Source organism: Danio rerio, chromosome 4 (genome assembly GCF_052040795.2).
Source record: "Danio rerio strain M-AB ecotype USA chromosome 4, GRCz13ab, whole genome shotgun sequence".
NCBI lineage: Eukaryota > Metazoa > Chordata > Actinopteri > Cypriniformes > Danionidae > Danio > Danio rerio.
In genome coordinates this window covers 79,456,065-79,470,362 of record NC_141024.2, presented here as the reverse complement: position 1 = coordinate 79,470,362, position 14,298 = coordinate 79,456,065, and the positions used below count along the sequence as shown (strand labels likewise).

At 38.7% G+C, this 14,298-nt stretch overlaps 2 protein-coding genes across 4 annotated transcripts in view; one reads left to right on the top strand and one right to left on the bottom strand.

Annotated features, from left to right (window-relative positions):
- The window catches only part of si:dkey-82i20.1, a 62,283-nt gene extending 52,397 nt beyond the window's left edge, over positions 1–9,886 (top strand). For 2 of the 3 annotated variants that reach the window (XM_087245647.1, XM_088649611.1), the window contains 3 exons: positions 4,888–5,061; positions 6,195–6,241; positions 6,820–9,886. In XM_087245647.1, coding sequence (XP_087101773.1) covers positions 4,888–5,061; positions 6,195–6,241; positions 6,820–7,343 — 745 coding nt within the window. In that variant the 3' untranslated portion in view covers positions 7,344–9,886. The remainder of the gene's footprint in view (positions 1–4,887; positions 5,062–6,194; positions 6,242–6,819) is intronic. The other variant, NM_001444389.1, reaches the window with a different exon arrangement.
- LOC137491081 (uncharacterized) overlaps positions 1–14,298 on the bottom strand; it is a 554,517-nt gene that overhangs the window by 217,850 nt on the left and 322,369 nt on the right. The window lies entirely within an intron of this gene.

Below are 14,298 nucleotides of genomic sequence, written 5' to 3'. Positions count from 1 at the left end.
CCCCAAAAAGATATTTAAAATAAACAAAACAATTAGTGTATTTTGACTGCTTTCTTTAATAACTAAATTACACAATACTTGTACTTTTACTTTCAGTACTTGAGTAGTAAATTTTGAAATAAACTACTTGTAATACTTAAGTACAAAAAATGTTGAATACTTTAGTACTTCCACTTAAGTATGGTGCTTAAAGAGCACTTCTACTTCTACTCAAGTCAATTTTTGATAAAGCACTTGTACTTTTACTTAAGTATGGGTCTCTAGTACTTTATACATCTCTGATTCTCACATGCCCAAACCAACCGCAGCAAAAGGGAAAACAAACTCTAGTGCGATTCAATCGAACTAAATAAGGCAGGTGTGAAAGCACCCTGAATGTGCCTGAACAAGACTTTAAAGTAAGCAGTCTTGTAGACTAGAATATTTACTGCACAATTATGTGAAATTATTCTGTTCTGTAGGAGTCCATCTATTAGCCCAATGACGAAACTAACAGCATGGTCGAAGGTTTAATGCATGTAAGCCTTTTCTAGTGCTTCTGAAAAGAATTTTATTATTTATTAGAATTTATATATATTAGTTTTTTTAGCTCTGAATTCAATCTGACTCCAATTTCAATGATCCTAAAATTTAGATTGTATTTCTAATTGTAAGAACGGATCACATTCATCATTTATGATTTAATTTAGAGTTTTGATATTTTCTGAGGTCCGATATTCTAATTGTACTGTAACACCACCTCTATGCATGCAAGATGTTACACTGAGGGAGTTCACAGAATTTTTATTTCACACATACTGGAATTAAAATAAACTTCACAAGCCTGTTTTTCCCTTTTTCCTTCTTGTTTAATTTCTCTACATGTGTATACAGTATTTAGTCCACACAAACAAAAGTAATCAATATCCAAAACCAAGCAGTCATTGAATGTAAACAGTCTATGTAAATTATATAGATGGTTGGGTGAATGTTGCGTAGATGGATTTGAGTGCGATGCAATAAGATCCACTTTCTCTCACTGGGAAAACGGTAGTATGAGGAATTTAAGAGTCACTGACCGTCATTCCAAGTGTACACATATAGTTCATTTGCCAATGAGAAGCATAAAGAACGTTGAAACCAAATCATTGCAGTCCATTGAAAGCACCAACACCTCATCTGAACATCTCTAGGACAACAGGGGCATGTTTCAGTAAGGAGGTTCAAACAACTCGGAGTTTAAACTTGAACTCTGAGTTGATTTACTAAAAGATTAAAAACTCTGAGTTTTCGGTTTCAGAATAGCTGATCTGAGCTGGGTCAATCAACTTTGAGTAGACCAACTCAGAGTTAAGCGCGCACATCGTGACTATAAAAAGGCATTATCAATGGAGCGCAGATATTACGAGTGACCTTGGCAACATAGTAAAAAAAGAGATCACCATTTCTTTCTCCGGCTGAACTTGATCTGCTCATGCAAAGTTATAGCAAATATGAGTGTATATATTTAAAAAGAAGCAACCATCAGTGAAACAGAGACAGTTAGCGTGGGAAAACAGCTGCTCAAGTTAATGCGTAATTTTTAATTTTAAGTATTTAAACATTTCAGTATAATAAAATAAGTAATGTAATGTGTGACGTTTATACTTTTTTCCTAAACTTTTATACACTTTTATAAGTTTTAATAGATTTAACAGTGCACTTGTGTGTCTGCCTTTTTATTGATCAAGTGATAGAGGTTGATATAACATTAAGAAGGTAAGCAGTAATAAAATAGTTTTTAGACAGAATAATAATCCCATTAATCTAGTAACAGTGTATGTCGAAAAAGGACAAGCCTCATACGTGACTTTGTTCTGTGTGTGACAAAAATGTAGGCAATAGCTGTGTTTCCATCAAAATATATAACATAAATTTGTGCAAAACTGGAATAACGCCTAAAAGATGTGAATAAATAAGCATTTCCATCCAACAAGTCAAAGGGAACAAAATAGTCACTTCCTAATTAACTTGCACCAAATATCAACAGTAAAAACAGAATTTATTGAGGTAGAAGAAGCTGCGTCAATGATTTTTTTATTTAATTAATGTACTTGCGCCTCAGAAGACAATTCACACACAATGAACACGTGGGGGCGTTTGAAGCCAGACACGGAGATCTTGACGCGCTCCAGACGCTCGGAGGTAATTAATAATATACACTAAGACTGAAACAGTTTAGGCATTTTAGAATGACTAAAACAACATTTAAGATGTTCTGCAGTGTGCTCAGTCTGCTGGTTTGTCAATTCACACACATTTTTATCATCATCTCTAACAAACCTTTTTTTAATGTTCATACTGTAATTTGTTATGTGCACTTCATAGTTTATGTGCATCTTATCAAATAAAAGTTTAACCTACTCAGTTATGCACATGTTTTATTATGCATATTTTAAAAAGTTATGTGAATCATGACGTTTCCATCAATCGTTTTTATGCACATCTCCAAAATGAGCTCTAAAATAGGTGTGTGGAAACGTAAGGCTAAGGCGAGAAATACCGCTTCATCTTTAAAAAGGGAAGGAGACCGACAGAAACTCTGAGTTTAGAGAATAAAACCTGCTCCGGACCAGGTTAGATTCACAGAGTAAGTTACCACAGTAACTGACTCTGAGGTAAAGTTATCTTTCTTTTAGAAACAGGCTTGACTTACCCTGATTTCTCGAGTTTAACAAACCTGCCATTTTGAAACGGAAAACCCAGAGTTTCTCTCATTTCAGGGTTAAAATACTCTGAGATTTCACTTAACCTCCTTTCTGAAACAGGCCACTGGTCCTGTCTACATAAGAAATTAACATAGGGCAAATCACAACCAACCATTGAAAATACTTTCAAACTTAAAACGTATTCAATACTCACATTTGAGCAGCAACAATAATGTTCTCAAAACAATCAGAACCGGAGTGGGTCGGTAGCCTCAGTTCACCATGTGGTTCCCTCTACCAAACACGACTCACTTGCTCTATGGTGAGCTGGAATATGTCCAGTTCTCACTCCCCTCTAGTGCAACCTAGTGGCCTGTAGTAATATTGCAACCAGTGCTTCTCGCATCACAAGAAACTAAAACAACAATTAAAGCATGTAACGTTTGTTCGTTACAGTACGTTCAATAGGGACCAACATCGCTCAGAGTTCCACGCCCCGGGTTTGTGCATCTTCTCACGGACAATATGTCGGCACTCTGAAAATAGTCAGAGGATGCAGGATTAACTATATTTGAATAAGCTGGTCCCATTAATGCTTACCTAGTGTGCTCTAATCAGAAGGTAACATAAGGGTCAAGAAGGGGGGTTTAGGTGGAAGGAGAAGGGTGACTTCTTCGCATTACCCCCTGCTGTAGAGTAGCTCTGTTTCTCCAGCCTGTGTTAGCATTGTCAACAGTGATTTGAATAGAACAGTTGAACAGTTGGTTTCTTCATCACTTCTCAGATTAGAAAATGCATTGGAACATTGCATCTTGTTTCATGAAATTCCATTACAGTTCTCAGGGTCTGATATTTTGGATCCTTACAGTTCGCTCATTCAGAGAAAACATTACAATGATCTACATTTTGTTAAGTTTGTTTTGGGTGATCTCATCTGTATGTGTGAGTGACAATGCTCATGAATAATTCACACCTGAGAGACAACAGACACTCCCCCACTCACCCATCAAGAGCAGTGTACAGCAATGTCCATCTGCAGAAGCTAGCCCAAACTCAATGCTTGTTGTGTTACTGCTGTGTGACCATGTAAACACTCTGGGTGAACAATATACAGTGCTCAGCATATATAAGTACACCCCTCACTAATCTCTCTTTTACATTCATATTTTAATAGGAAGCTCTACAGTATTATATTCGTGGATATACAATAGATTAGCCAAATCTGGAGCTCATCTAACAAAATAACTCATGATAACGGTGTAAAAGCAAGTATAACCACATCTATGTGCTATAGAAAAATATTAAATACAAAATTAAAAAGAGGGAAAATCAAGAGAAGCAAAACTATGGAAAAAATAGCTGAAATTTTGTAGGGTTTTTGCAATATTTACCTTGAATTTAATTGTATTATGTTATATTATTATTATTATTATGTTATTATATTATATTATCTTTTAATTTTGGATTATGTTTGGTGCCTGAAATATGATGTTCATAAATAAATCTGTTTAATAAATGTGTCCTGTTTAAATGCAGCAGAATACACTGCTTATATTGACTGAGAAATGGAGGAAAGTCTTGGTTTTCAGAATGGGCTGTCCTCCATTATGCTGAGCGCTGTATGTGACTTATACAGCCGCACATATAATATATATTTGAAATGGTGTAAAACGTGTTCGCCAAACTCTCTTGTGCATTAATCCAGCATTTAATAATCATTTCTGAATGAGTCTGAGACACTGAAGAAGAGGAATGACAAACGCTTTAAACACAAGAATAAATCAGATTTAAACATAAAAAACAATTACTGTAAATCTAAATCATATTTGAAGAGCTTTAATATAGATTTCACTAATAGTTGCAGTCTCAGTTCACTGTTTGAAAACTTTACCAGGTTGTGTCTGTCTGTGGGTGTCAACATTCAACATCACTTTCTGTGTGAACAGCCCTTAAATATTACCAGATGTGGAGCCCAAATGTGCTGGGGTAATATTTTGCTTATATTGATATGAACTTCTACAGATGATGTCGAGTCGTTGTTGAGTGTGTGTGTGTGTGTGTGTTTGCTGATGCAAGGGTTCCATCAATAAGGAAAGCTAATCAGGATGTGTGTGTTCATTACTGCTGTTGACATGAGCAGAAACAGCAGTCAGCATCTTCACAACACAAAGAGATGTGTGATTGTCCAACTGTGTGATGTGGACTATTGCTGTGTTTGTAGATTGTCTGGCTGTATGGTGACAGAGGAAGGCTGTGGTTTTCTGTCTTCAGCTCTGACTTTAAACCCCTCACACCTGAGAGAGCTGGATCTGAGCTTCAATCATCCAGGAGATTCAGGAGTCAAGCTGCTCTCTGAACAACTGGAGGATCCAAACTACACACTGGACAAACTCAAGTATGTGGAGCAGCACTGCCTTTGTTTATTGTGAATACAGATACTTTGATACTTCACTCCTCTTCTAGTGTCCAGATATTAATCAAAGCAGTTAAATATGTCAGTGCACTGGGGCAGTTCTCACATTAAGCGTGATATTATATCTCATATTAACACTGTACAGTTTCAGCATTGTAGTTGAGCAGTGAAACTTGTTCTCTACATTTCTGCTGAAGAACTGTACAGTATCAGGTCAGAGATGTGTGTGTACTGTTCTCCAAATATGTCCTGTGTATACTTTAACAGCAAGTTAAACTCTCCCTCATGAACTTCACAGACACAGAATGTGCTTTATCACACTTAAATAAGGGCCGAGTAAAACTATAAACAGGAAGAAAATAAACAATATCAATTTACATTCACAATGTGGACATAACAAAGATGTTTCTGGCAAATATCTCACATATGTTGTAATCTGGCTCTTTTCTGCTTAACATGAACACAAAATATCAGGCAATAAAAGTGATCAGCAGACAGTGATGCTGGTTCTGATATAGTCCAGTGACAATCACATGTTGAACAAACTCAAATAAAGCAAATGACAAAAAACTCCTAAACTAATCCTTTATAACTGAAGTATTATGAACAATAAACAGAACACAAACCCACCAAGCTTCCAAAGGGCGAGGAGGACTGCAGATTGGTCTGGATTCACTGCTCTCCAACTTAGCAATGTTTGGAGATGATGAAGAGGCATTTGACAGAAGATGAAGATCTCCATCATATTTCAAGTCATTTAACACTGAATTCTGCTTTATTATTGTGCTGCGCTTTTGTCAATTGATCATTGAATGAATCCTTCAGTCTTTATATCTGTCTGTTTCTGTGTTTCCATTCTGTTTTCTGTTTCCACATCTGATCTAAAAGCTCTGTGTGTCATTCAGAAGCTGATTTGACAGCTCCACACACACTCATGTTGTTTTACTGCAGTTATTAATGCACTGAGATCATCAGCCAATCACAATCCAGCATTCAGCACACACTCCACATGTCTTATTGTGTGTATGTGTGTGTGTGTGCGTGAGTGCGTGTGTGTGTGTGTGTTAAGCTGATGTTTGTGTACTGACTGAATGTCAATCTGTGTGTGTTTACAGTCTGGATCATGGAGGACACACGAGGATTACAGCAGGACCACGCAAATGTAGGACTACACACACACACACACACACACACACACACACACACACACACACTCTTACACACTCTCTCAAACACACACACACCCCTGTACATGATTACACAATCAGACACACACACATGCTCCCTTCTGTCTCTCACTCTCACACGTACACGCTCACACACAATCAGACATACACACTCACTCTCACACACACATGCTCACGCGCACACGCACACACCCTTTCTCTCTCACACGCATAGGCTTACACACTATCAGACATATACACACACTCGCACACAAGCATGGCCCTCTCTCACACACAGATATACACACTCGCTCTCACACACATACACACTTCCTCTCTCTCTCACGCTCACACACACACAGCAGTGAACACATGCACACACACACACCCTCTCTCTCTCACACACACACACACATACTCCCCCTTCTCTCTCTCACTCTCTCACACACAACACACATGCCCGCATGCACGCACACATACTCACATACACTCCCTCTCACATACACACACACACACACACACACACACACACACACACAGCTGTGGTTGTAAATGTGTGTGTTCTTGTGTTCAGATGGCTGTTTCCTCACTCTGGATCCAAACACAGCACACACTCAACTCATTCTGTCTGAGGAGAACAGAGAGGTGAAGCGTGTGGAGGAGAATCAGCCGTATCCTGATCATCCAGACAGATTTGATTATCCTCAGGTGTTGTGCAGAGAGAGTGTGTGTGGACGCTGCTACTGGGAGATTGACTGGAGTGGAGATGATGGTGTGTTTATATCAGTGTCATATAAGAGCATCAGGAGGAAGGGAGAAGGTGTTGAGTGTTGGTTTGGATTTAATGCTCAGTCCTGGAGTTTGATCTGCTCTTCCTCCAGTTTCAAATTCAGGCACAATAACACACGCACTGCTCTCCCAGTGAAGGTGCTCAGCAGGAGAATAGGAGTGTTTGTGGATCACAGTGCAGGAACTCTGATCTTCTACAACATCTATAGAGACACAATGAGCCTCATCCACTCAGTCCAGACCACATTCACTGAGCCGCTCTGTGCTGGGTTTATTGTTTATCCTGGATCATCAGTGAAACTAAGCTGAAGACTGACGAGAGATTTACCCAGAATCCTCTGTGTGTGACATAGAAAGAGTGTGTGTGTGTGTGTGTGTGTGACATAGAAAGAGAGAGATTGAGTGTGTGTGTGTGACAGAGAGAGTGTGTGTGTGCGTGCGTGCATGTTTACTGCTGTGTGTGTGTGACAGAAAAAGAAATAGTTAGTGTGTGTGTGTGTGTGTGAGAGAGAGAGAGAGACAGAGTGTGTGTGCGTGCATGTTCACTGCTTTGTGTTTGTGTGTGTGTGCGTGTGTGTGTGTGTGACAGAAAGAGAGTTTGTGTGTGTGTGACATAGACTGTGTGTGTGCGCATGTTTACTGCTGTGCATTTGTGTGTGTGTGTGTGTGTGAGAGAGAGAGAGAGAGAGAAAGAGAGAGAGAGAAAGCGAGCATGTGTGTGTGTGTGATAGAGAGAGAGCGTGTGTGTGTGCGTGCATGCATGTGCTCACTGCTCTGTGTGTGTGTGCCTGTGAGTACATGAGTTCACTACTGTGTGTGTATGTGTGTGTGTGTGTGTGTGTGCATGTTCACTACTGTTTACCTGTGTGTGTGTGTGTGTGTGTGTGTGTGTGCGTGTTCACTGCTGTGTGTGTGTGTGAAACATAGAAAGAGAGAGATTGAGTGTGTGTGTGTGACAGAGAGTGTGTGTGTGTGTGCGTGCTCATGTTCACTGCTGTTTACGTGTGTGTGTGTGCGTGCGTGCGTGCATGTTCACTGCTGTGTGTGTGCGTGTGTGTGCGCGTGTGTGTGACAGAAAGAGAGTTTGTGTGTGTGTGACATAGAAAGAGAGTGTGTGTGCGCGCATGTTTACTGCTGTGCGTTTGTGTGTGCGTGCGTGCGCGGGTGTGTGTGTGTGTGTGTGTAAGAGAAAGAGAGAGAGCGAGCATGAGTGTGTAATAGAGAGAGCGTGTGTGTGTGTGTGTCTATGTGTGCATACATGCATGTGTGTGTGTGTGTGTGTTTACCTGTGTTTGTGTAAAAAAAAAAAATGACTGTGTGTGTGTGTGCGCACGTGCATGCATGTGTTCACTGCTCTGTGTGTGTGTGTGTGTGAAAGAGAGAGTCTGGATGAATGTGTGTGTGTGTGTGCGTGCGAGAGAGTGTGTGTGCGTGTGTGATAGACTGTAAATGTAACTGTAAAATATAAAAGTTTAGGCAAAAATAGTGCACCCCAAATTATTTTTTTTAAATCTTTCTTTTAGTTTTATATTTAAAAAGACCTCAATAATACTTGTGTTCTGTTACATAAACTGAAGTGTGTTCGGCAAGATGCCTGTAGAGGGCGCATTACACTAGCGCAATGAGGAAGTTATGTTCTGGTCAAAGGGCAAAGCTATTAAAGAAAGCCCCAGAACGCAGCAGATCCTAATCTGTGTGTCTTGCATCTTTCTTACAGTTACTGGCTCTCATACTTCACTGTCTGAGGCTGGTAACACGTGCATGGGTGTGTGTGTGTGTGTTTGTGTCTAGTGCGTGAGTGTGTTTGAGTAAAAAACTGTGTGTGTGTGTGTGCGTGTGTGTGTGCGTGTGTGTGTGCATGTATGTGTTTACTGCTCTGTGTGTGTTTGTGTGTGTGTGTGTGTGAGAGAGAGAGAGAAAGAGTGTGTGTGTGTGCGCGTGTGTGTGACAGAAAGAGAGTTTGTGTGTGTGTGACAGAAAGAGAGTGTGTGTGTGTGTGTGTGCGCGCATGTTTACTGCTGTGCGTTTGTGTCTGTGTGTGTAAGACTTTTGACTTTTCACAACACCTTTAATGAACATTAAAATTATTTGAATACACCATCCAAAAAAAATTAAAATTATTGTATATTTTTTACATAAATACTTTTTTTTTTTTTTTAAACTACAAACATTTACCAATTAAACACCAATTTTCCTGAATCACACACAGTCACCAAAACACCTCCAATACCCCATTTCCATTCAAAATACAGAATATTATTGACATGTTTGTAATATGTATGTTCAATCACCACTCGCGACTCTACTAAGGATTTAAACAGAGTAATTATGTTTACATTTTCACCAGAATTTTTACATTGATGAGATTTTAGGATCACAAGCTTAGCTTGTTCAATTAAGAAATTGATAAGTGTGCATTTTTGCTGACAAGATTTCTTGTATCTGCAACCAAAAATGAATAGACTATTTGAAAAAATAAAGCCTAATCTTGCAATCATATTCTCTAATAGTTCAAGCAATGGTTTAAGTCTGACACATTCACAGAACATATGGAGGACATTGTCGAGAGTGTTACAAAATGGACATGCTGGTTGAACAGTCTCATTAATCTTAGACACAAACGAATTTGAGGCTATAATGCAATGTAGTATTCTCCACTGAATGTCCCCACATCTTTTGGAGGTAGGAGGCTTATAAAATAATCTCCAAGATGGATGGATATCAGTGGAAACAGAAAGCCAAGCTCTCCATTTAGTGTCAGGTCTTTGCAACAGTTGACCCAATTGTGAAATTTTCACACACATGTGGTATAAAACCTTTTTCTCAATGCAATTAAAATCCAATGCACCATATCCTTTCAGCAATTTTGTCTGGTTATTCTCATCAGATTCCCAATCTTTAAAAATAACTTTAAGTACAGGAAAAGACTGTGGGATAAATCCACTCCGTATAACATTATTAATAAAATCAGTAAAACTATGTGGAAAAGCTGCTTTAATATTCTTCATTAGATCTTCTACGATTCTTAATGAATTTATCCCAGTTTGACTGGCAATTATATGTGCAGGTTTCCATTGGCCACCATTTAAATCAATCAGATCGATGACTTTTGTTAAGCCAGCATTCATACATTTAGTAATTAAGGAGGATGGCACATTGTCTAACTGAAAAAGTGGATTAAAGAAAAGAGGCTCTAACACACCATAATGGTCATCTTCATTTCTCAAAATTTTAAAACAACTCCAAAACTTAATCAATCCCACATAAAACCTAAAAGGTAATGACTGCACTTTCTCCAGGAGATTCTTCTGCATTAAAAACAACTGTTTTTCTAGACCGAACCCACCAATTTTCCCACCAATGACCCAATACAACCCAAGGCGCAGGTTCAGAGTTGTACAAAAGCTTTTGTAGTGATTGTAGCCTCATTGCCAAGATTTTGGACTCTAGGTGTATTAGCCCTTGACCACCCTCTGCCACAGGTAGATAAAGGACACCTGGAGGAAGCCAATGGTAGCCATCCCAAAAAAAATTAACAAATGCCTTTTGTACTCTAGAAAGTAATTCTTTTGGTGGATCCAAAACAGTGAATTTGTGCCATAACATAGAAGCTGCTAAATTATTAATGACCAGACATCTCCCCCTAAACGAGAGGTGTGGAAGAATCCATCTCCACTTAAGAATTCTTAAAATTACCTTATCTGCTAACCCTTGCCAGTTCTTATCTGTATATTCATTTGTCCCAAAATATATTCCAAGTATTCTGAACCCATCTCTGGCCCAGCTACATTGCTGAGGTCAACTAGGAGGTCCTGCATCCTGCCAGTCACCCAACAATAAGGATGTACATTTCTCCCAATTAATACGTGCTGATGAGGCTTGCTGATATGCATTTAAAGAGGAAGTTAAAATTGAGACATCTTTTGAGTCTTTTATAACTATTGTTGTATCGTCAGCATAGGCTGTAAGTTTGACTGAAGGGTTATTAGGAATATTAAACCCTCTCAGTTGCCTCCTGAGTGATATTAACAAAGGTTCAATAGAAATCGCATATAAAAGGCCAGAATGAGAACACCCTTGCCGTATTCCTCTAGTTACAGGAAAAGGTCTGGTTAATGAGCAATTTATCTTTAGCATGCTAAAAATTCTTTTGTACTACATCTTAACGAGAGACACAAAATAAGGGCCAAAACCAAAAGTGTTTTAAATAAATACTGATGATCAACTCTATCAAAAGCCTTTTTTTTGATCCAAGGAAAGGAAATGTCTATGTTGTGCATTTTTGCCACAGTATTCATATCTCTTATCAAAAATAGATAATCAAAAATTGTCCTTTTCGGAACACAAAAAGTTTGGTCCATGTGAATAACTGAGGCCATATATTGCTTAAGTCTATTGGTCAGAGATTTTGATCATATTTTAAAATCAACACATATTAGTGATACTGGCCGCCAGTTCTTTAAACATCCAAGGTCTCCTTTTTTTGGGATCAAAGTCAGAATAGCCCTTCTACTGCTCAGAGGAAGAGTGCCTTGATGAATGCATTCAAGAAACACTTCATACATGTCCTGACCCAATAGTTCCCAGAACGCCTTAAAAATTTCACTGTAAGTCCATCCAGACCAGGTGACTTCCCTGAACACATTTCTTGGACGGCTTGCGAAAGTTCTCCAAAAGTCAAAGGCTTATCCAAGTCATTTTGTTCTTCTCCTGATCATTTTGATACCTCCTTTAACATTGAATTGACTGCTGTGTCGTCACATAGCTCTGAACAATATAAATCCTCATAAAATAAAAGGGCATAAGATTGAATCTCCCATTGATCCATTATCACGCCCCCTCCTGGAACTTTCAGCTGATGAAGACTTTTCTGTTCTCTTGGGTTTTTTTTCAAGGCCAATAAAGAAAGATGTGGGAGCATCCATATCATTCTGTTGTGCAAACCTGGTCCTCAGAAAGGCATCCTTTCCTCTTTCTTCCAATAGATTTTTTGAAAGAAGTTTATCATTTGCAACAGAGTCAGTAAAAGTTGAGTTGTTGGTACAGTCACTGCTTTGTCCTAGTATAGCTTGTTCGATGGACTTCATTCTTGTTTTGAGCATTCCAGCATTATGTGCTGTGTACTGCTGACAAAAAGACTTAATTTGTGTTTTTCCAACATCCCACCATGAACTCAGTGACTGAAAATGACTTATCTCCTCTCTCCAAGCTTTCCAGAAAAGATTGAAAGAGTGAATAAAAGTGCAGTCCTGCAATAAACTATTATTAAAACGCCAATGTGATTTAAAAGGCTTAGAAAGAGAGACTGATACAACAACTGATACATAGTGATGATCAGACAAAAAGGATGGTGCAATCGAGCTATTTAAAAACCTACCTCTAGTGCCCTTTTCAACATAAAACCGATCAAGCCTTGCCCCTGACAAATTATTTAAATTATTTTTTTAACCATGTGTACTGACTGACTCCAGGAAAAGCTTCCCTCCACACATCAACTAACTTATGTTCATTAATTTTTTTTTTTAAACTTTCAGCAGAAGAATTGAGGTTCATTGTGATTTCTGTCATGATGTGAATCAATAGTGCAATTAAAATCCCCTCCAAGTACAATCATATTCCCCCGAGGACACTGTAATATGGCATCAGAAAGTATTTTAAAGAAAGAAACACCGTCATGACCAACAGTTGGTGCATATATATTAATAAAAGAGAAATAGGCATCTCCTATGACAATATCCGCCCTCAATATCCGACCGGGTATTATTTCTATTGAATTTGATTGCATACTGACATATGGGGAAAAAAGAAAGGCAACACCAGCACTTAGGTTTGTGCTATGGCTTAGTAAACATTTCCTTTCCACCCACTATGCCACTGCGCCTGATTTTGTTGGTCTGTATGCGTTTCTTGCAAGAAAATAACATCAGCCTTTTTAAGCCGCAAATAGTCAAATAAAGCAACTCTCTTTTTAGTGCTCCGACAACCATTAACATTAAATGTCGCAATGTTAAAGGTTGTCATGGCAAAAAGAATGCAAAAAACAAAATATATAATCTTACACATTAGTCCTGTTTGTTTGTTTTTTTCAATCCAAATTATCAATCATTTTTTAACAGTAGTGACATGTTTCCTTAATCAGAATCTTTTAAGTTTATCAAGCTCATCCAATGATGCTTTTCTCATTGCTACAGCACAGGATTCCACAAACAGTTGTAAATCTGGGAAATACTTCTCTAGTTTTGGCCTTCGTTGATTAAAGGTTTCATCAAGAAAACTGTTGAGTTCTTGTACTGTGTAATAAGATGGCTTTATTTGCGAACTGCGCCTTTTTTCAACACGAATTTCTTTTAAATTGTCATCAACAAGATCCATTGCATATGATTCGTCACTATCGTAATTAATGTCAATGGACTGAGCCTCACCACTCTCGGACAGTTGATCAGCTTCAGCCAGTACCATGCCATCAGTCTCTCGCGAGTCGCGAGGCTTCCCGACTACCCCGAGCCTGTTCAGCTCTGCGGGGTGCTCTGATTCATCGCTGTTTCCAGCAGCAGCGGTTCCACCGCTCGCCGCGCTGCGCACTTCAGCGCATACTTCAGTGTTCACCAAACACTCTCCTGCAGTCTCATTCGCTGCATCAACTTTCAGATTTTCATCGTCTTTTGACAATGAATCTGATTCAGCCCGTTGGTCAGTTTTATTACTGACATTTTGGTTTTCATTTTCCGTGTCAACTTGCTCCGCGATTGCGGTCGGCTCAGTCTCATTTACATTTTGGTTTGTCATCTTATTATTTGTACATCTTAATTTCGTATGACCATAAACCCCACAGGAGAAGCATTTCATTGACTCTGTGCTGATAAAAATTGTGTAATCTTTACCGGCCAGAGTCAATTTCGCAGAGATGTCCAAGTGTTGGAATTCAGCATTCAAAATGATAGCAGTTTGGCGTCTAAAGGACATAATGTGTTTTAAGTGAAGTTTATTCATAAACTAATTTCGAGAGGATCACGTGCTTATGATTTATCACGTCCAGTCTCGTATTTGCTAATCACTAATCTTCCAATCATATGAGCCCTAAGGCATCATAAATAGCCTCAGTTTTCAGTTCACTTTATCTTCGTTTGGAAGAAGCAGCTTCACTGTAGCTAGCTCCGTTGAAAAAACAACTCTAAACCAGCATGGACAACCAAAGCAGCTACAAGCTACAATCATCAGGATCTCTGTTTGGAAGAACGCTCTGCTCTGCTCATCAACTACAAAG